Source organism: Diabrotica virgifera, chromosome 8 (genome assembly GCF_917563875.1).
Source record: "Diabrotica virgifera virgifera chromosome 8, PGI_DIABVI_V3a".
NCBI classification, from domain to species: Eukaryota; Metazoa; Arthropoda; class Insecta; order Coleoptera; family Chrysomelidae; genus Diabrotica; species Diabrotica virgifera.
The window spans coordinates 73,675,834-73,699,696 of NC_065450.1; the positions used below are offsets into that span (position 1 = coordinate 73,675,834).

A 23,863-nucleotide genomic window follows, 5' to 3' on the forward strand; every position below is an offset into this window, starting at 1 on the left:
CTTTTATATTTATATTATCAATACACTCAAGTAGTTTGACCTACTTAAAATGCCTAATTTTGGGAAAATTGGTGTTTAAAGAAAAATTGATTTTTTGCAATTTGGTATTTTTCACCTTTTACTTCAAAATATCTCCGAAAATACTGAAGATATAAAAAAATTATAAATTACTAAATTGTAACTTTTAATGACTAAAATTACCCTGTAGATAGATTTTCATTACAGTGAATAGTTAGCCAGATATAACTGTTTAAAACCTCTATTTACCAGCAAACACTCCCTTATTCGAGCCCTTTATACCCGCCCCAATTAAAAACTAAGGCACCTTACGGAATTTAATTTACACAGTCTTATAGCTCTTTAAAAATCCTACAAAATCATTTTTGGGGGGTCTCATTACTGAGTGGGTATCAAAGTTGCTTTCCTACGAAGGTAATTAAATCCATTTACTAAGGCTGAAAATCAGTACACAGTGAGATATAATATTTTTCCAAAATTAGGCATTTTAAATAGGTCAAACTCCTTGAGTGTATTGATAATATAAATATAAAAGGAACTACAGAAAGTGAAGACCAATTTTGAATTAGGAAGGTAGTTAGGGGGTTGTTTTCACTGATTTTTTCGTAGAGACAAGCAGGTACCGACATTTTTTTGATTATAAGTCGCTTAAATTTCATGCTAGAAACTTTTTATTACTTTTTTTTGAAAGGTCTAATTGTATACTTGAAAAAATATTATTTAAGTTTTCCTCGAAAAATGCAAATTTTTCCCATTATTTGGCTTTGAATATTTCAAATTATGCATTTCACGAAAAAAGCTAACTTTTAACATGCCGTATCTCGGTTTGTATTGGTCTTAAAGATATTATTGGAAAATAATTTGGTTTGTGTTACTAAAATATACAATCTTGATATCTACAGTTCTTTTGATTAAATGCATATTATTCGAGGTATTCTCAAAAAACCCTCTAAAAAAAAATCGATTTTTTCGTCGAAAAACTGTTATTTTCAAGCGCGAATAACTCGAAAAATATTAGTTTTACGAAGAAAATGTAAAAAACATTTTTTTCTTATAATAACTTTTTCCATCGAATTACATGATTAAAATGCAATAAAAAATTCCCACCCCCGAGAGCGGGTGGCAACCACCCCCAAGGTTTTAGCGAATGGTAGCGGCATGATATAGAAAATGATCCTTGGACTATTCCCTACCTTCTGTAAAAATTTCAAGTAAATCCATGCTGGACGAAAAAATTGCGAGCCAAAATGCTTCATTTCCTCAATCGATTATTGGGGCCGACCGACCGGCTCTGTCCCGTCATACAGCTGACCGACTATAATAACTGTTATTTATATTTAATTTAGAAGGTGTGTACTGATTTTCAGCCTTAGTAAATGGATTTAATTACCTTCGTAGGAAAGCAACTTTGATACCCTCTCAGTTACCCCTGTTCTACGTTTCGCTTAACCGACCGCAGTATGTTTCTCTACACACTCACAGTAATCGACTGTGAAAAATCTAGCTTTAGTAAATTCAAATAGATTTTTCAGCGCTGCCTCTCCGTCTATTGGGAATGGCCTCTACTTATTAAAGTCTACCCTATGACGATGTGAGCTTATATCTTGGAGGTGGTTCCCACCCCTTCTCGGGGGTGGAAAATTTTTTGGTCAAGATATCCACGGAACTGGTTAGAGAACCTAATTCTAAACTAAAACTATTCTATATTTTTTTTGAAAACTCAATTCTTTTTGAGTTATTCGTGGTTGAAAATTGGCCATTTTCATTGAAACATAATCTTTTCGAACGGTTTTTTGCGAATACCGTGGAATGCCTTAAACACTATGCATCAATGCATCTAGCTAAAATAGTTATTTTCCTAACAAGTGCAGAAAGTCATACTTTTCCGCGCGCGACTGCAGTTTGCCGAACTCCCGCTTCGCGTCGTTCGGCAAACTGCAGTCGCGTGCAGAAAAGAGACTTTCTGCAAGCGTTAGGAACAATATTTTTTCTACGAGTCTTTAAAAAATGACCAAATCTTAATCAATTAATTTAATTAATATGAAAATACATACACAAATTAATTCTTTGACAAGGTTGTCAAAACCAAACTTTCAGCATAATTGGTTAGCATGACGACGACCTTGGTTTCCATGACGACGATTCAAAACCACTGTTATTGTCTACTGATTTAACTTTCGAATATTATGTCAAAATTATTTTATTTCATCGAATTCTCGCGTTAATTTCATTAAAACATGAACACAATAAGATATATTTGAAATAAATTAGTAAATAATATCTAAACATTAGTTTATTGCATGTATTATAATTACTTTAAGGCCATATTAAATTAACATATCTAAATTAACACTCGTGCGTAAAAGTAAAACGCGTGCGGAAAAGTAAAACGCGTGCGGAAAATTAACACGCGTGCGGAAAAGTAAAACTTTCTAAACTAAAACGCGTGCGCGAAAGTAGACATTTTTGCACGCTTGTAGAAAAAAACTATATAAAACATTTTTGTAGCTTATAAATAAACAAAGAGATTCGTTCCTTCATAACATAAATCTTCTAATTATAATACAAAAAGAGATATGGCAGGTGAAAAGAGTTTGTTTCTTTTTGTTCATGTTCAAATCGGTGTATTCAACTTGAAATAACAGAGAAACAGTCGATTTTAGGTGTATAATGCTACCAATACCTTTTGTAGTGTTTGAAAACACTTTTAAAAAGAGCAATATTAAATGTCGATTACATTCAAACTAAGCGAGGTATGCTGCAAAAAATTGATGAATGTATTGTAAAAAAAAAATAAGAAGTATATTTAGTCCCTCATCCACCAGAATTTAAATGCATTGTTTTCCTTCTACAATACCTTTTATTATAATGTTATTTCTATGTTCAAAAAGTTGGACTGGTATCTATAAAATGAATGGTTTTTGAAAAAGATAAGATCAAATTATGAAGCGCATTTTTAAATTTTCTTAAAATTCTTCCTTTTTCTCCATGTAACTTGAAAATGATAAGACACATACAGTAATGAAAAAAAAAACAGAATTTTTATCTAAAAAACCCTACAGTTTTGTACGGTATCTTTTTTTCATGTCTCTTATCATTTTCGAGTTACATGGAGAAAAGGGAAGATTTAAAAAAAAATTAAAAATGCGCTCTATAAGTTGATCTTATTTTTTCCAAAAACCATTGATTTTAAACCGGTCCAATTTTTGAACACTGTAATAAAAAGTATTGTAGAAGGAAAACGATGTATTTAAATTGTGGTGGTTGAGGAGTTAAATATACTTTTCATTTTTTCTTAAAATACATTAATCATCAAATTTTTTGCAGCATATCTCGCTTATTTTAAATGTAACCGACATTTAATGTTTCTCATTTTAAGGGACTTTTCAAGCATTACAAAAAGTATTGGTAGCACTATACACCTTAAATCGACCGTCTCTCTGTTATTTCAAGTTGAATACACCAATTTGAGTATACTTAGGATACTTAGGTACCTGGTGTAGGGGTTACCGTGATCAACACCGATTTGAGCATGCACCAAAAAACAAAGTCTTTTCACCTACGATATCTGTTTTTGTAATATTATAACTAGAAGATTTATGAAAGAACTAATCTCTTTGTTTTTTTATAAGCTACAAAGATATTTATTACAGTGTTTTAGTTAGATGCATAGTTTTTAAGGTATTCGCAAAAAACCGTCAGAAAAGGTATTTTTTGTTTCAAATTTTCAATGAAAACGGCCAATTTTCAACCACGAATAACTGAAAAAGTATTGAGTTTTCAAAAAAAATTATAGAGCAGTTTTTGCTTAGAATTAGGTTCTCTAGCCTCTTCCGTGGTTATTTTGACCAAAAATGTTCCACCCCCGAGAAGGGGTGGGAACCACCCACAAGATAAAAGCGCACATCGGCATAAGGTAGACTTTGAATTAGGAGATAAATAGAGGCTATTCTCAAAATTTCATTAAAATCCATGCAGTAGGATGGACTTCGGAGCCAAATACCCTCATTGACTGCCCTATTACAGATAGAGCGGTTTAGAGTGCTCCGAAGTTGGCCGAGTTCTTGTATACTCGTACGAATGCGATAGACACGAACCATATTAGGATTAGTTGTTATTATGTATGTTTCTTTGTATTCATGTAATTCATCATTTTCTTAAGATGCCTATGCTTATGCTAGATATTATGACTGTATTATCGACCCTTTTTCCCAACACCTATGAGGTAGAGCCTGGGAGGGCGTTTTTATGTATCACCAGGAGTACAGGAGGCCTAATCCATGGGCAATTTTTAGGCGAGATAGTGAGCATAATAATTATTGTACAGGGTGTTAGTAAATAAGTGCGACAAACTGTAACCGGCAATCCTGCATAAAAGAATAATTTTATCAAAAATGAATAACCATTTTCAATTTCGTTGCAACACGAAACTACAGCCGCATCATTATTCCAATTCAATCAGAGAGTGCAGCAAGCACCTCTACCGGTTTCGAAACTTATTAGTCTCTCATCAGGAGGCACATATGCTGCTCTCTCTGACCCAACCACGACAAACCCCGGCGTGCAGTTACGGATTGCAACGAACGAAATGGCAAGGAATAGCGGTAACTGCTAGCAAAAAACTAAGTTTTCAATCTAACAGCACATAAAACAACATCCAAAAATTTTATTCTACATCCTACCAGACTGAAAACAATGGGAACCTTCTCTGGTAACACCTCCGAGGCTTCTACAATTTGCAAGCCATAACGGATGCTGAGACTAAGGAAGATGAGGGAATTTTACAATTTATAGTTCACGTTCCATCTGCTCAGCGCCGTAAAGTTCCAACGATAATGGTTCCCTTCGTATTCCAATCAGAGTAAACATGTAAATCAAAAATGAATAACCATTTTCAATTTCGTTGCAACACGAAACTACAGCCGCATCATTACCAGGGAACCATTCTCGTTGGGACTTTACCGCGCTGAGCAGATGGGACGTGAATTATAAATTGTAAAATTCCCTCATCTTCCTTATTCTCAGCATCCGTTATGGCTTGCAAATTGTAGAAGCCTCGGAGGTGTTACCAGAGAAGGGTCCCATTGTTTTCAGTCTGGTAGGATCTAGAATAACAGTTTTGGATGTTGTTTTATGCGCTATTAGATTGAAAACTTAGTTTTTTGCTAGAATAATTTTAGTTTGCTCGATAAATATATTTATGTCCGCAAATGCTTCGTTTCTATAAGATACGGGGTGTTGAAATTTGTCTTACAAACCGACGATTTATTTATTGCTCAAAAACCGGTTGATATATGTAAATGAAATTTGGTGAGTTTTAAGACGTAGGTGGTTATTTCGCATTTTTGACATACAATTAACAATTTTATATTCATCATTGCCGCGCATACGGGTAAAGGCCTGAATTTTTTAAAGAAAAAAAAAATAGCAGGTACGCCACTGAGATATTTCCTCGTTCATTTTTTGATAAAAAATATCTTCTATTTTTTTCATAAAAGGCGCCGTTTTTATGCAAAAAAAAGTTTTAAAGCTTACAAAGTATTCGAAATAAGTTTTTATACATATAGATTTTTTGTCACAAATTGAACGAGGTAGGTATTCAACAATCTTCTTCTTTAAGTACCGTGCCCAAATTTTTAGGCGTGGGTAGCTTCCATAACAATTTGCCGATATCGTTCTCGATCTTGTGCGGCATGTAACAATTGATCTGCTGATAAGCCAGTCCATTGACGAAGGTTTCGGGTCCATGAATATTTCTTTCGACCAATTCCTCTTTTTCCGTCGATCTTTCCATTGAGTATTAACTGCAGCATCCTGTATCTGCTACCTCTCATTATATGCCCCAGATATTCAAGTTTTCTCTTTTTTATCATCTTCATTAAGTCACCTTCGCCTTGACCTACTCTGTTTAAGACTTCTCTGTTTGAAATGCGTTGAACCCAAGATATTCTGAGCATTCTATGATACGACCACATCTCAAAGGCTTCTAATTTGTTCATCATGTTAACCTTCACGATCCAGGTTTCACATCCATACCTATAGTAATACAGGATACACATAACATTTTAGGAACTTGATTCTTAGTTGTAAATTCAGCTGAGAGTTGCTCAGAATAGATCTAAGTTTCATAAATGCTCCTCTTGCAATTTCTATACGAGTTTTAATTTCTTCATCCGGATTTAGTGTCTCGTTTATCCAACATCCTAGGTATTTAAAATGGTTAACTTTTGTTATTGATTCATCACTGACAATTAGTTGCATAGGGCCGACGTCTTGTTTACTAACCACAAGTAACTTTGTCTTTGTTGTATTTATGTTAAGTCCGTTATTGGAGCATTCTCTAGTGACTCTATTCAACAATGATGAATGACTAACTGAAGTGAGTTAGTTTGTCGTTGTCTCTCGCGAGTGCACTCAAGCACTACGTGCCTCATTTGAGCAAGGATGAAATACTTACATCCACATGGTTTATAATAATCTTAAAACATCGTCTTAATGTCGCATAGTTCATAATGTTAAATATGTTAACAATGTAATTTAAAGGTTTTCACATCTACTACAGTAGGTAGTTCCAAATACATGTACATTGGACGTTCACACTGAGGATGGTCAGTTTAGACCGAAAACGTTTTGTATTTTCTGTAATTTTCCATTATCTTTTTGATAAATTTTAAAGACTTTTTTAATAAATTCATATAACTACATACAACAGAAGTGTCTAGGTACCTCATGAAATAAAATCTGTATAAATATTACAATCTGTACAATCTAATAAAATCTTGTACATCTAATAAAATTCTAATACACAAATTCAGCACCAAATAGGTATTTTTCGTCCATTGTTTCAGCTATACTACATTTTTCCGTTCAAAAGCAAACTATATTGCGGAATATGCGGAAAACTCACAAGCTTGCAACAAATAAAACACAAAACACAGCAGCAAAGCCTCGCTAAAGCTCACCTGTCAAAAATAGGCGGCGTCTAAATTAAAACTCCTGCTAGCGAAAGCTCCCTTCCCCCACCCACGAGACGGCACTCGTCACGTGGTCGGCGCTCCACATAATTTGCATCCAGAGTGCTTTGGAAAAGCCATTCGCCACCGTTGGTTAGCGCTACTGTATCTTGTATCTGACATACTCGGACTCTGTTGACTTATTTTCGAAAGACTGATAATGGATTTCACGTTGTAATCGCTACAGACGATATTTTCAAAATATTTTTGTGTTTGTTTTTGGTTGCACTTCGTGACAGAACAATTAATATTATAAAACTTGAAAGTTTTGTTCGGACTTAAAGTGCCGTGTGTAAGTGAGGTTGTTTTTGGAAATTTTTGGATTTTTCGTACTTTTTTAATGATTATGGAGGAAATTCCGGAGGCGCTCAAATTGACGGTTAGTGGAGCGGGTGGTTTAAATACTGATCATGGTTTAAGTCCGGTAAGTAGATACAAAAATTATAAACTTTTGACTTGTTTGAAGAAAGACATTCTACTCATCACATAGTCTTAAATTCAAAGAAATCTAAAACTATTTTTTGCTTATGTAAAATGTCTCTTGCATCTATTAAAGTAACTTTTTATTTCATCTTTTTCTTCATGTGCCATCTCCTCTGAGGAGGTCAACAACCATCATGGCAATTCGCACTTTGGATACCGCTGCTCTAAAGAGATCAGCAGAAGTACAGTTCTCAAATTGTGTAACCAGGAGATGAGTATTTTTCCACGACTCCTTCTACCCTGTATTCTTCCTTGTATTATTAATTGCAACAAGTTATAACGCTCGCCCCTCGTGACATGTCCCAGATATTGCAGTTTTCTTAATTGTATTTAAAACGTCTCTTTCTTTTCTCATTCTACTCAACACCTCGACATTCATGACTATCCACCCAACTTATTCTTAATATTCTTCGGTAGGCCCATAACTCGAAGGCTTTAAATCTGTCCGAAACATATTTCTTTAATGTTCAATATTACCCATGTCCAACCCATACGGAGAACGCGTAGCAACTCAGAGTCTGCTGCAGAATACTTTTTTCAGTTTGTTGAAAGGATTTCTTGCCTGTCATATTCTTGCTTTAAGCTCTTCTGTGTATTCATTATTTTCATTAATTATTGTACCCAGATATTTAGGTATATTTTTCAACTTTTTAATAAAATGTCTACTGCGTCTATTATCTAACCTTCCGATGACCAACCTCTTTTTGTTACACTGATGACCAACGGGGGTCACAAAAGACCCCCCAATCAAATTGCCAAAAAGATTAAGTTGTTTTAAGAAATAAAATAATGTTTTCGTAATTTTAATGTTAGTATTGTATCAATAAATTATAAATAAACAATATTAAAACATATCTTAATTACAACTGAACAAAAACAGGAATCATCATTCTGAACATAGAACTAAAGAAATTTTAAAATACACACTAATTTACGTCGCTACAGGTTTAACAAACAATTTTTTTTCAATATTGGAATGTTTCTTATAAACAATTCCACATAATAGACGGTATTTACTTAATAAAATGGGAAGATAAGGCCAAGAGAGTTCGTCTTTGACCCGAAATTCAGAAAATATTTTTTTTTTTCGTAAAGTATAGGGAACTTTTTGGTTTACAAAATATGAGGGTATCTGTATCTATAATGATATTAAAGTCAAATAAAAAAAATAACGAGTTTAAAATTGAAAATATTTCTGAATTTATTAAATAAAAACATACATTGGGGTCAAAATTTACCTGGGGTCAAAATTTACCCCCCTTGGCCCTTGGTCATCCGAAGGTTAAGGTCAATTCTATTTCAGGAAGAACTAGAAATTATCCAGTTTTTTTTCAATGTATATTAAGGTCTATGTCTATTTATTGTATTTTTTGGCTACTCAATGATGGATTCTTCGCGCTTTGGTTTACTGTCAAACAGTTACATTAGTCTATTCTGTCCAAGATCCCGAGTCCATATGTAGAGAGATCTGTTAATTATTATTTGATATTAACATGGTTTTATTATTTTACACGAATTTTTAACATCCGCATCAGGTTTTTGATTCAGTTAAGTCCAACGTGTCAAGAAAAATAGCAGATAGAACATTTTTATCAGATAGGAAAATATACTTGGTAAACTATCAACTATCAACAGGAATATCTTGTGCATCATCATCATCATTGTATCTATACTCCTGGCGCCTGACGGAGTGATTACCGTCCTCTTTGGGCTCTTCCGACCCGATTCGTTTGTCGCGGGGAATCTTCTTCTTAAAGTGCCGTCTCCTCAATGGAGGTTGGCTACTACAATTGCAAACTCTTCTCTGTCTTCAGCTGTTCTTATTAGCTGTTCAAAATTTAGCCCTGTCCATTGTCGGATGTTTCTGAGCCACGATAGTCTTTTCCTCCCTAGTCCTCTCCTTCCTTCGTTTTTTCCTTTCACTATAAGTTGAGCATATTGGTACTTATTATTTCTCAGTATGTGGCCTAGGTATGATGTTTTTCTAACTTTCACTGTGTTGAAAAGTTCTTTTGCCTTGCCTATTCTATGCAGCACTTCTTCGTTTGAAGTATGCGATGTCCATGAAATTTTGAGGATTTCCCGGTAGATCCACATCTCAAAGGCCTCCAACTTATTTACGGTTGATGTTTTAAGGGTCCATGTCTCAACTGCATAGAGAAGAGTCAACCAGAAGTATCTAGCATTTAGATAAACGTAGTCGAATTTCGAGTTTTATTCAAGAATCACAAAGCAGTTTTTGGAATTTTTTCGAAAAATTTTCTGGCCTGTTCTATTGTCGATCTTATTTCTAGATCAGGATTTAGGCTTCTGTCGATCCAACATCCCAAGTACTTAAATCTATTGACTTGTTCTAAAATGTGCCCATTTATTGTGCAAGGTTGAGGTACGTTTTGGTTTTTTCGGATTGACATCACTTTGGTTTTTTTAATGGTTTTTTTAATATTTATTTTCATACCAAATTGCTCACAGGTCGAGTTGGTCTTGTCGATGAGTCGTTGTAGGCCCAAGTCGGAATCCGCAATCAACACCGTATCATCGGTGTATCTGATGCTGTTGATATTTACGCCATTCACCTTGACTCCATCCTTGGAGTCTTCCAGTGCCTCTTTAAATAGAAACTCGGAGTAAAGATTAAACAGCAGGGTCGACAGAACACATCCCTGTCTAACTCCCCTCCCAATTTCTACTTCTGCGGATGTGGAACCTTCGATCCTAACTCTGGCGTTTGGTTGCAGTATAAGTTTGCAGAAGAGGTACCACTCTTGCGTACAATAAATGGATAACGTCCTTTAATTTGACCCTGTCAAATGCCTTCTTAAGGTCCACGAAACACAAGTATGCCGGTTTGTTGTATTCTAACGATTTTTCTTGAATCTGCCTCATTATAAATATAGCGTCGGTGCATGATCTTCCCGATCTAAAACCTTGTTGTTCTCCTGCTAATGTTATAATTTTATTCAGTTTGTTTATTATCACTTTGGTCGTTAATTTTAGTGTTGTGTTTAATAAATTAATTCCTGTGTAATTCTCCGGGTCCGATTTTTCTCCCTTTTTGAAGAGAGGTATTAGGATGCTTGATCTCCATTCTTGTGGTATTTTGTTTTGTTCTATTATTTTTTGGATTAGTTTTAATAATTGTTTGGTTAGGTCTTGTCCTCCATACTTTAGGAGTTCATTCGATATTCTGTCCTCTCCTGGTGATTTTCTATTTTTTAATTTCCTTAATGCTTCCGTTACCTCTGGTTCTTCAATATTTATTTCTTCGTTTGTTGTCACTTCAGGTGTGGTGGTTCGTTATCATTATCTTTAGCAAACAGAGATCGAAAATAGTCTGCCCAAGTTTCCTTCTGAATGTGTTTCGTTTTTATTAGTTCGTTCATCTCTTTTCTTTGTCCTCTGATCATTCTCCATATTTCCTTTTGTGTTCCGTAGAAGTCGTGTTCCATCTGTTTTGAGAAACTCTCTCAGTGTTCTCTTTTTATATTTGTCTGACTAAAGTGTTTGTTTCGTTTCTAATTCTTTTATAGTGGTTGTATGCCTGTTGTGTTTGTTGTGTTCTGTATTGTAAAAAGGCTTTCTTCTTTTCTTCACATTTTATCTTCACTTCCTCTCGAAACCATGAGGTTTTATTTTTTGATATATTGGTATTCGTTACTTCCCTCTCTCCAAGTGATTCTGCTGCTGCGTTAATTATGTTACTTTTGAGCTTTCCTCGATGTTATCGTTTTCTAGTATTTCATTATCAGCAATCTTCTCTGATATTCTTTTTCTATATAAGTACTCCGTGGATTCCGTACTTAGTCCTTCGACTTTGATTTTTGTTTGTGTTGGTGCCACTCTCTTAGGTGTGAGTGTGAAGCATTTCATGGTGATTCTAATTTTAAATACTAGGCTGTGGTCACTACCTACATCTGCTGAGTTGAGGCATCTTACGTCAATTATTTTTGATGGATGTATATCTCTGTTAGTTACAACATAATCTATCATAGATCTTTTTCCACGGGTATTATTTAATGTATATTTGTGTTGGTCTTTGTGGTCAAAAAAGGTGTTGTTTATTCGAAGTTCGTTATTCGTGCAGAAGTTTGTCATCAGTTCTCCATTTTCGTTTTTGACATTCTCATTATGTTTTTGTTTAATTCCAGGTATTACTTGGTTACCTATTCGAGCGTTAAAATCCCCCAGTATGGTCAACTTTATTCCTCTAACTTGATCTACCACTTGTTGCAATTGATCATAGAATATTTCCCTTGTTGTTTGGGGCTTACTATTTTCTGGGCCGTATACTCCGATGATGTTCAGGTCTTATTTCTCCATTCTAATTTTTGCTGCGACAATCCTTTCTGATTACATATTGACACTCTTTGATGTTATTTTGGAATCTTTGGTGTATTAGTAAGGCTACACCCTCTTTGGCCCTGTTTTCTTTTGCTACTCCACTGTAGATTAGTATATATTCGCCTAATTTTGACTGGCCTTTTCCTTTCTTTTTGGTCTCCTGTAGAGCGCATATATCTATTTTTTCTCTTTTAGCTCTTGGGTTATTTCTTGATCTCTAGTGTTAAGCGATCTTATGTTCCAAGTGGTTATTCTCATCTGGGTTTTGGAGGTTTTTCTCGTGTCTTTATTTCTTGCCGTGGTCGTCTTCATATTATCAATCCGGTTCCGAGGCTTCACATTGTTTCTTTGAGCAGTATTCATTTTTACGATTGGTAGGTTGCTAACCTTGCCAATCACCCTCCACATTTTATTCGGGCTTGGAACCGGCTGTGATAACCGCAGAGCTACTCGATTCACCCCGCAATTACCCCAGGAAGTGTTAAGACATCTTCCCCAGACATCTTCTTAAGGTCCTCAATTACCTGGTTCTTCTATCTGGTTTTGGTTCTTCCTCGTGATCTGCCTGATTTGGTCTCCATTTGGTGAGTCTCTGTGCTTAATAAATCTGACGATGTCTTCTCTTTTCAAAAGTTCTCTTATTTCGTAGTTCATCGGTTTCCTAAATTCATTATTATGTAAGTTTAGTGGGCCTGCTATACTCCGAATTATTTTTCTCTCTAAAATCCTCACTCTTTCTTCGTTTTTCTGTATCAGGCACATTTTTTTTCAGGCACAGAAATTTCTGATACAATGTTTTCCTAAATTGTAGTAGGTATCAAGTCTATCAAGTAAACTAATAATTTCATTTTGAATTATGGGGCTTAAATAATTTCTCACCTTTCGGTTTTAAAATAAGTTCTTTTAAAATAGGATCGTAATTTGTAAAATTGATATAAAACTTTCAGATTCAAAATGATGGCCTCTCAACGATAAATTGTATTATGCTAAAGTACCATCCAGTACAAGTACAGTATATTTTACCAGAAAGTAATTTTACTGCTGATTTCTTTGGGTTTCACTAGGTCTAGAAATGCGCGAGGCACCTTTTTAACTTAATTTAATGATTCAAAAATGATTCCATTCGATGGAGTACGACATGAACAATTAATGTCTTGAAATCAAAGAAGATACACTACAATGACCTCAGGATCATATCAAATTTATACTACAAACAGCGAGCAAAAATACCTATGTGTTAACGAACAGCTCATCATCATCATTCTCTTTGCCTTATCCCTATGCGGGGGCGGCTTCCCTAATTGCATTTCTCCACACAACTCTATCTTGGGTCATAGCAATGTTAATCCCCTTTACCAACATGTCCTGCCTTATCGTCTCCCCCCAGGTCTTCTTTGGTCTTCCTCTCCTACTCCTTCCAGGAATCTGCACTTCAGCTATTCTTCGTATTGGGTGATTAACGTCTCGACGTTGAACATGACCAAACCATCTTAACCTATACTCTCTCATTTTGGCATCAGTTGGAGCCACACCTAGACTTCCCCTAAGATACTCATTTCTAATTTTATCCTTCTTTGTCACTACACTCATCCATCTAAGCATTCTCATTTCCGCCTCATGCATTCGTTGTTCCTCTTTCTTTTCACTGCCCAACATTCAGTTCCGTACATCATAGCCGGTCTTATGGCTGTTTTATAGAATTTTCCCTTCAGATTCATTGGAATTTTTCTGTCACACAACACACCACTCGCTTCTTTCCACTTCATCCATCCAACCCTAATTCTACTGCATGCATCTCCATCTATTTCTCCATTACTCTGTAATACCGATCCCAGGTACTTAAAACTATTGCTTTTTACAATCAGTTCACCATCCAAAGATACCATTTTATTTGTAGTAACTCCATCTTTAAATGATCATTCCAAATACTCTGTTTTTGTCCTACTAAGTTTTAAACCTTTTTCCTCCAGAGCTTGCCTCCACTGTTCCAGTTTTTGTCCTAAGTCTCTTTCACTATTTCCTACTAACACAACATCATCAACATACATTAAGCACCATGGAATGTTACCCTGTAGTTTCGCTGTTATCTGGTCCAAAACTAATGAGAATAAATACGGACTAAGCACAGAGCCTTGGTGCAATCCTACTTTCACATGAAATTTATCAGTCTCTCCCACACCTGTCCTAACACTAGTCGTTACTTCCTCATACATATCCCTCACAATCTTTACATATTCACCAGGGACTCCTTTCTTATTGAGTGCCCACTACAGAATCTCTCGAGGAACTTTATCGGAGGTTAACGAACAGCTATCGGAGGAAATTAAAATTAGACGTGGAGTGAGACAAGAATGAGTATTGTACCAATTCTTTTTAATGCCTTATTGAAAGCCATCCTGAAAAAAACTCTCGAGGGTGAAATAGCTGGAATAAAGATAAAGGTGGAGTTCCCATTAACAGCATTATATTTCTAAGATAAGAATATCTTCAGAGACTGGCGACCGTAATAGCGGGGTATGGAGAAGAATACGGTGTAATAATGAACGTGAAGAAGAACGAAGAATCTTCAATAAACGTAACCAGTGTCGAACGAGTCGACAAATGACAAATATGCATATCTTGGAACAATGATCAACTCCACAAATAATTACTTCCAGGAAATAAAAATCAGAATAGAAAAGGCTAGAGGAAATTTCAACAAAATGAGAAGAGTGCTCTGCACAAGAAATTTAAAGTTGAAACTAAGAGTTAATTTGGCGAGGTGCTACGTGCTACGTTTTCCCGACTTTGTTTAATGGAATAGAAGCTTGGACCTTGAATGCGGCATCAATGAAAAAACTGCAATTATTCGAGTTGTGGGTGTAGAGAAAAATTCTGAAAATATCGTGGACAGAACGTCAAAAAGAAGGATGAATAAAGAAATGTTCAAAAATGAAGAAAGAAATCTTAAATACAATCAAAACAAAACAAGAAAATTGTGCAGGGAAAGTTCCAAGGAAAAATCATAGGAAGACGTAGAATGTCATGTCCGACAAAATACATGGAACGTTTTCGTAGTCTGACGTTTCAAATTTTTAACCTGTTCCACAATTAAAACTTCCCCTGTTCCAGTGTTCCCAGACATCAAAGTTTGTCCGACTAGACACCGTTAAGCTATAGATTCAGGTCTATAGGTATATAGTATGATACAATTGATCCAAAAGATGGCATAACCCAGACATCCAAAGTGAAAGTTATCCTCCCACACCAAATTGTTCTATATGGTCCACATAATGTTCAGAAAAAAGTCACACCATTTTGAGCATCGGGTTTGGGGTGGAGAGGGGGGAGAAATCGGTAAATTCTTGGTTTTTACGTTACGTTTCTCGTCAATCTTTCTAAAACTATGCGGTTTAGCATGAACAACCTTCTGTACAAAAATATACTACATTAAATGTCTAAATTAAAAGGCTTAACCCAGACATCCAGAGTTTTCCGTAAAAGTTTTCCTCCAACACCAAATTGTTTTATATGGTCCACATATTGTTCAGTAAAAAGTTACACCATTTTAAGCGTCCGGTTTGGGGGGGGGGGGAGAGATGGGGGAAAAGTCGATAAATTAGTAGTTTTTTTACGTTCTTACAGAGGGTGAAAAGTGGAGGTTTTCGATACTTTTTATATTTTTTGGTCAATTGATGATGATTTTGGGTAGTGAGGTTGACGTTTCTTCAAGGGCTTATCACTAACATACCATCGGCCACTGAAATAGCAAATTTTATTTACAAAACACAATCCTGTTAAAGAAAATTTTTTTCATCAGTAATAATATTATAAATTGCCCAAAAAATATAAAAAGTATCGAAAAACTCCACTTTTCACACTCCGTAACTCTGGAACCGTTTAGTTTATAATAATTATGTATAGGACCTTTTTTGTTTTAAATTTTTTGTAGAAAGTTTTTGTAATAGAACATTGTTTACGCTAAAGCATAGTTTTAGAAATATTGACGAAAAACGTAAAAAAACTACTAATTTACCGAATTCTCCCCCAAACCGGACGCCCAAAATGGTGTAACTTTTTACTGAACAATATTTGGACCATTTAGAACAATTTGATGTTGGAGGAAAACTTTTACTTTGCGGATGTCTGGGTTGGGCCTTTTTTTGGACCAATTATATTATACTACCTCCGTAACTTTGGAACCGTTCGTTTTAGAAGGATTATGCAAAGAACCTTTTTTATTTCAAATTTAATGTAGAGCATTTTTGTATAGAAGGTTGTTCATGCTAAACCGCATAGTTTTAGAAATATTGACGAGAAACGTAACGTAAAAAACTAAGAATCTACCGATTTCTCCCCCCTCTCCACCCCAAGCCCGACGCTCAAAATGGTGTGACTTTTTTCTGAACATTATGTGGACCATATAGAGCAATTTGGTGTTGGAGGATAACTTTCACTTTGGATATCTGGGTTTGGGTCTAGTTATACCATACTATATCTACACAAATTAATACAGCGCGAATTTCGTTATCGTTTACGTTATCTTTTTGTATGGAAAACATACAAAACACAAAACATAAAACATTTTATAATTTATCATCTGCGAAATTTAAATATTTAAATATTTGTGTTTCTAATTTCTTAAACACAGGTTTATGAAATTTATCTGAGCGGACAATTCATGTATTGCTCTTCAATCAATAATTGTTTATTTATTTATACATGTAACTTCAATAAAAATAATTTGTTTACACAACGTTCTACTCAGTTTCCTTTAAACGGTCAATTGTTTTTGAAAATAATATCCATGTTGTTACAAAGACTAAAATATTTATATAATTATTATAATAATCTGCAACTGCAGTGCCGTATTTTAAGCTTGAATGCTTTGTCGGGATTTATTGATGAAGTTATCACCTTTTGCAAATCGTAACATATTGTTAAACTTCTCTTAAATCAATTTATTCAACATTAACTTGTTTACAATACTTTTAACACAATGACCACTTCTTCTTCTTCATGTACCATGTCCTTTCAGAATGTTGGTTATTATCATAGCTATCTTAATTTTATTCACTGCCACCCTAAATAGCATGCTTGTATCAAGACCATTACCAATCTCGCAAGTACTTAGTGATGAGCGAGACTGGTCTTGGTCTTGGTCTTGCAGGTCTGGACGTGATGACGTAATCGATGATTTTTTTAAATGAGAATAGGGGTCGTGTGGTAGCTTATTTGAAAGATTCTCCAATTCTCTATTCAGTAATGTAAACATTTACATAATTATTTATACAGGGTGTCCTTCTACTTATTTTTTTGTCAAATAATTTATTTTAATAAAAATTTAACGAATAGACCACGTGTCATATCAGGGATACTAATGGAGTGTCATGAGTCATTAGCCCAAGCTTCGGATGGTAACAACATCATCCTGTGGTGGGTTAAAGGTTAAAGGACACAACGGAAATAAAGATAACCGCATTGCTGACTAGCTAACTAGAAAGGCAGCAGGCCTAAGAATCTTAGGACCTGGTGATCTTTTGGGCTGGTCAACTGAACATTGGCGGAAATTGCCAAATGTCACTCCCATACGTAAACCGTGAAAATATGGGAGGAAGGGCCAGGATGTAGACTTGCCAAGGTAACACTAAGGAACCTTTGAAAGTCAGCAACAGAAAAGTAGGTACTTGAGAATGGCCAGGAAAAACCTACGCTTGACAGTTAAGTTTTTAACTGGCCATTGTCAAATAAGCAAACACTTCCACACACTGGGGCTAGTTAGTAGACACACCTCTGTGCAGGAAATGTGAACGAGATGAGAACCTGTCGAGCATGTCCTATGTGAATGTTTGGAGTTACAGTAGAACGTCAATAATCCGGATTAATTGGTACCGGACCCCATCCGGATTATCAAATTATCCGGATTATCGAAATTACCTTAAAAAAGGCCAGTATACACATTAAAGTACAACAAACGTTTTAAAATTTTATGTTTTCTCTTGTACAGTAAAGTGTCTAGAGGTGAAATTAATCAAAACATTTTTTTATGTTTAAACACTGCATTGTAATTAATTTATAATAGCAGCATTGTACAGTAAAAAAGTAAAAACATCAGACACTATTTTGGGCTTTTAAAAAAATGTATAAAATATTTTTGAACTGCGGTAGAGGTTTGTTTTTCGCAGCTAAGTTTTTAATTTATTTTAAAAGGATCAGATATTTTTGCTAGATACAAATCCGGATTATTGACGGTCCGGATTTTTGACGTCCGGATTATCGACGTTCTACTGTATCGTCAATACGAGAGTATGCGTCTGGCGAGACTTGGACTACCCCTGCCGACATAGTGTAAACGTCCCCTGGCGATTTTTCCACCTACCTGGAAATGGCAGGATGGATAATGAACTAAGAAAGACAACCCCCTGGGGGGTAAGGAAGACTCGCCCTCACTACTCTACAGATACAGAAGTTAATGTGGGTTCCAATGTACCCGCTGTGGCCACGCCTATGACATTTTGTTTTGTTTTGTTTTTATTTAACTTTTTGTATATTGTTTTGGAAGGCAACATTTCATTCAAATAGTTATTTATAACGAAATAATTGAAATATTACTATAATATTTATAAGAAAAATTGACATTAATGATGGTTTATATAGAACAAGATATCCTCATAATTTCATTAATTAAATAAGTTATTTAAACTATACATAAATGCGCCAGTTATCCATTTTATAAGATAACAAGTTATTTTTTGTACCGATCGCAATGACCTTATAGCATGAGCCCCAGATATACATATTTTGTAACATGACTGATGGTACCATTTTTAATACGTCAAAAACAAACTGATAACACTTTTCTGTGTGCCGATTTTTTTTATTAGTATCTGTTATCGTCTCTTTCTTTAACTGTTTAACATGACTCGATTTTTATAGAGAAATAATTTAGCCTTGTTTACGTAATTTTTACAGTCTTAGAATTGTGGAAATCACATCATCATGTTCGATTAAATCAGAAGCGCATTAGATTCATCTCAATATTTACACGAAAATAAGTTTTTCAATATTTTTCTATATTTATTTTAAAAATTATATACCCCAGTGTTGTCCAAATGTAAGAACAAGACTTTACAAGACGAGACTTACACCTGGTCTTGGTCTTGATATTGCTCTCCCGGTCTTGGTCTTGCAAGTCTCGCAGATACCCATTAGCCTATTGCTATTTATTAAACGTTACTTTACATCTTAAAACAACGTAACAGAGTAGGTACATTTTAAGCTCGAATTAACATAGCCATAGTAAATACCATCCAAATTAATAAATGTCTAAACAATTGACTCCGGGTGGGGTTTGAACCCACGATCTAAACGAATCCTGCCTATGCTCTAACTAACAGAGCCATCTACCATGTCCCACAGCCCACAGAAGTCAGTCTGTAACTACGTTCAGTCTTGAGCCGATAAGATTTGTGGTATTTAGATTCCTACTAACTAATAAGGAAACAAAATTAATTATATAGAGGCTGTCCTTAACAGTAGGTATGCTAACCTTATTATATTTTTTATCAGCTAATGTGAAATATTTTTAAAAACTTTCGATACGATATTACTGTCGGCGACGCAACGCAAGAAGATTATTTTATGATTAGATGGCGGCTGCGGCTATTCTCAAAATCTGGAAAATTAATTTCAGAGCGAAGAAGTCGCCTGCTAAGAAAGATTATACAAAATAAAAAATACCAAGTTTTTTGTAAAAGGTATATATTCAAATACCCTAAATAAGGGTCACAATACAAAACGTTTTCGGATTATGGAATCCATCATCAGTGTTTAAAAGCCAAAATTTGCATGCCTGAGCCACCAAAATGTATAGGGCAAAAACCCTTTAAATGTAAATCATAAAGTTATTTTACATATTTATATAAAATTCATCGGATGTTATAGATAAACCTGGATGTTACCCAGGGCAACACAGGACTGACCCTTATTTAGGGTATTTTAATATATACCTTTTATAAAATAATTTCCATTATAAAGTCACTGTACACTGAGGCGACGTGCAGCGTGACACACAATGGGGTCAACAGTGACGAATTTGACGTACTTACTGGAGTCAGACAGGGATGTGTGCTTTCTCCGTTTCTGTTTAACATAGCTCTGGACTATGTTCTCTCCAAACTAGACTCCGACACAAAAGGGATACAATGGACGTTAACCACACGCCTAAGTGATCTGGAATACGCCGACGATATCTGCCTGTTAGGACAAAGGTTCCAGGATGTGGCCGACCAATTGGAAACACTATCCACTGAGGCCAATAAAATAGGTTTAAAAATCAATATTGGTAAAACCAAGTCGATGAGAATAAATGCAAGGAACAACACGCTATTTAATATCGACAACAAGCAGATTGAAAATGTGGAGAACTTCACGTACCTTGGAAGTGTCATAACAGAAAGCGGAGGTACAGAAGACGATATTCGTATGAGGATAGGAAAAGCTCAACAAGCTTTCAGCATGCTTAACCCTGTTTGGAGGTCTGGAGAATATACTACAAGGACAAAGATCCGAATATTCCAGTCAAATGTTATGTCTGTTCTACTCTATGGATGTGAAACCTGGAAAGTGACAAAATACCTTACAGACAAATTGCAGGTCTTTGTTAACAAATGTCTACGAAGAATTGTTCGTATTTTCTGGCCAAACACCATCAGAAACGAAGATCTGCTACACCTGACCCAACAAAAGAGGGTAGAAAATGAAATAAAATACAGAAAGTGGGGGTGGATAGGTCACACACTCCGAAAAGATAGTTCCAGTATTGCAAAAAATGCCCTAGAGTGGAATCCCCAAGGAAAGAGAAAAAGAGGTCGCCCAGCACAAACTTGGAGAAGATCCATCATGGACGAGATAAGAAGTCAAGGAAAGTCTTGGAATGAGGTGAAGGCCCTAGCGCAAAATAGAACCCGATGGCGCGTTTTCACTGAAGCTCTATGCTCCACTTAGGAGTTCAAGAACATTATATACAAAAAACTTGGTATTTTTGTGATTTATGGTATACAGCCAACTACAGGAAGTTTATAACTATACAAAATATTTTCTTTTTTTTTTACATTGTAATTTTGACCTCATGAGTACGTGTCAAATGTGTTATAATGTTCTTTAATTGATATTTTGATATGCTATGTATATTTACGGTATTGTTCGTAATGTGATAAGTCTAATTTTCCAAATTTTTGTTATTTTTTACATCTCATAGAGTTTCTAAGCATATACCCGAGCTACTATACTACCTAAAACGACACTCAGTCCTATCTGCAAGACGCAAGAGTCTCGCAAGTTTAGTTTTGTTCTTGCTAAAATCTTGCACGGTCAGTCTTGGTCTTGCTAAAATTAGGCGGTCTTGGTCTTGCGAAAACGCAAATAAGGCCAAGACTGCAAGAGCAAGACCAATTTTGGGCAACACTATGTAGACGAGATAGAAAGCGGTGGAAACTAGAATACCTATTAGAAACGGCTATGATGTAAATATAATTCTAATAGTGATGAGCGCGCTAATAACCGGCAAAATAACGCAAAAGATGGAAAACATATTACATTGCGAAACAAAAAGAGATGAAACTAGTAGAGATAGAAATGATCGTTATAAACGTATAAAATAACATTAAATTGCATAGTTTCCCACCTTTAAACGTCTGTGACAGGAGTATTTTATAAAATTCTAGTGTCACAGTGGCAGTTGTCATACTTCTCTGATACGTCTAAAGGTGGGAAACTATGCAATTTAATGTTATTTTAGACGACTATAACGATCATTTCCATCTCCACTAGTTTCATCTCTTTTTGTTTTGCAATGTATTGTTTTCCATCTTTTGAGCTATTTTGCCGGTTATTGGCGCGCTCATCACTGTATAAATACCAAGATTAGGCTTAGATGACCCAATGCCTCTAAATATTTCCTTCTGGTAAATTTCATCATTTTGGACTTCTGAAGGCTTATGTTAGCCCTGCGTAAAGCCCCTTGCATTATATATTTCACTGAGCCATTAAATTTGTTTAAGTAAAATGCTATGAAAAGGCTTTTTTAAACAGAAAGAATGTATTTTTTTAATAAATATTATTACGTGCATGTTCCCTCTTTTTTTAACACGGTGGCCAACTTCAATTACTAAATACTAGACTAACAATAACTTCTTCAATCCTGGTAAGTCAAGACTATTAATTTTAATTATGTAGACATATCAAATTACTTTTTAGCAATTTGGCGATCGAGTAACAGGAAACGTGAAAAAAGTTCATTTATGTATTTTTTTTTTGTAAAATAATAATTGTTAAAATGATTCACTTCCGGTAAGCTATTTACCAGTGAACATAATCGGTAACAGTATGGGTTATTGCCGATGGTCAATATTCTGATTCAGAATATTAAAACTCTTTTGCTGCAACATTTTATTACAAAATTCGTAATATTTCCTGTAAATTAACGAAGGGAAAGACATAAAAAAAGTTAATAGTAGCAGTTTTCAAGTGATAAATCTAATTCAAATCATATTTTAACAAACTTTGCATGTACCTACATTGTACTACCAACCAGATATTAGTCCATATTGTGCGACCGCTCCCGTATGAAAAGACTTCTGATTCGGTTCTTTGTGGATTCCTGTTCAAAAATGTCCCTTTTGAACAAAATAGAAGGGTGCCGGGCGAAATTTTTGGGCAGAAATTATTTAAACAATTTTTTAAAGCAAATTAAAGATCACCTTTTTTGCTCTGGAAATTTTTTTTAGGTTTATCGGGCCATTTTAACGAAAAAGGGTATCTTGTCATTTTCTCAAAAGTTTATACTTTTCGAGTTATAAGCGATTTAAAATCGAAAAATGCGAAAATACGCATTTTAGAGGCGTGAAAACTCATATATAAATAATTAGTTTTGAGGTTGTTATGTACCTAAATTGAAGATTAAACAATTTCAAGATTCTCACGAGTACCTAATCGGGGCTTATTTAAATTTATACCGTTGTTTTTTAATTGTTAATTATGCGCGTCAACTCGACTTTTAAGCCATCGCGCCGCCTCACGTCGCACTATATGATGCGTTTTTGTCGCATTTGTACATATACGTAATTGATGAAAAATTTTCAACAAATAGTTAAATTTATTAAAATTGTATAATTAATATTAGCATAGTTAATAATTTATTTATTTATCAATTAATTATTGCCAATGTGCTAATTAAATACGTCAATCATATAGTGCGACAGAGACACAGACGGGGCGCGACGAATAATTAAGAAAACAATGGTCTAAATTGAATAAGCCCCGCTTACTCATCAGAATCTTGAAATTGAATGTTTCAACTTCAATTTAGCCACTTGGCAACCTCAAAAATAATAATTTAAATGTTATAGCCCGGGAAGTAGTGTCAAATTTGGCCGGAGCATTTTAGCATATCTGTTTTTTTATTTAGTTAGGTGTTCCAAAGCTTATTAACAAATGATGTGTCAGCTGGCCCAAAACCGGGGCTTTTAGGCAAGAAAATATAAAAGTAGATGGAAAAACCCTACAACTTGTATGTCAAATATTTATTTCCGTGCCTTACATCCATAATGGCTTAGTGTAAGAATACCTGGCTAACACACAGGCGAGTCGGGTTCAATTTCCGGCGTCGGGAATTTTCCTGCTTTTAAATTGACATTTTGATTTGAAAAAAAATTGATTTTATAATACCACGTTTTTATTATTTATACGACACATTACAGTAGACTCTCTCTATAACGAACACAGGTATTACGAGGTTTCGCTTATAAGGAGGTAAACTAGATGTCCCATGAAATTCCTATTGAACTATAACACCTCTATAACGAGGCATATTTGGTTATAACGAGGAAAAATGAAATCGAAGAATATGTTTCCTTACATGTTTTTGGCGTGGTAATGGCTATAAATAAATACCCCAACTACCAGGAATGCCCAACATATGTGTGCTTATCGAGGGCAGTGCTGTAATAAACCCCACCGTCTGTAATAAA

General features: G+C 35.0%; 1 protein-coding gene across 1 annotated transcript in view; it reads left to right on the forward strand.

Annotated features, from left to right (window-relative positions):
• Positions 1 to 7,100: 7,100 nt before the first annotated feature.
• The window catches only part of LOC114342365 (forkhead box protein L2-like), a 146,126-nt gene continuing 129,363 nt past the window's right edge, over positions 7,101 to 23,863 (forward strand). Inside the window, exon 1 of the mRNA XM_028293164.2 lies at positions 7,101 to 7,455. Within this exon, the coding sequence (XP_028148965.2) occupies positions 7,372 to 7,455 (84 nt within the window). The 5' untranslated portion in view covers positions 7,101 to 7,371. The remainder of the gene's footprint in view (positions 7,456 to 23,863) is intronic.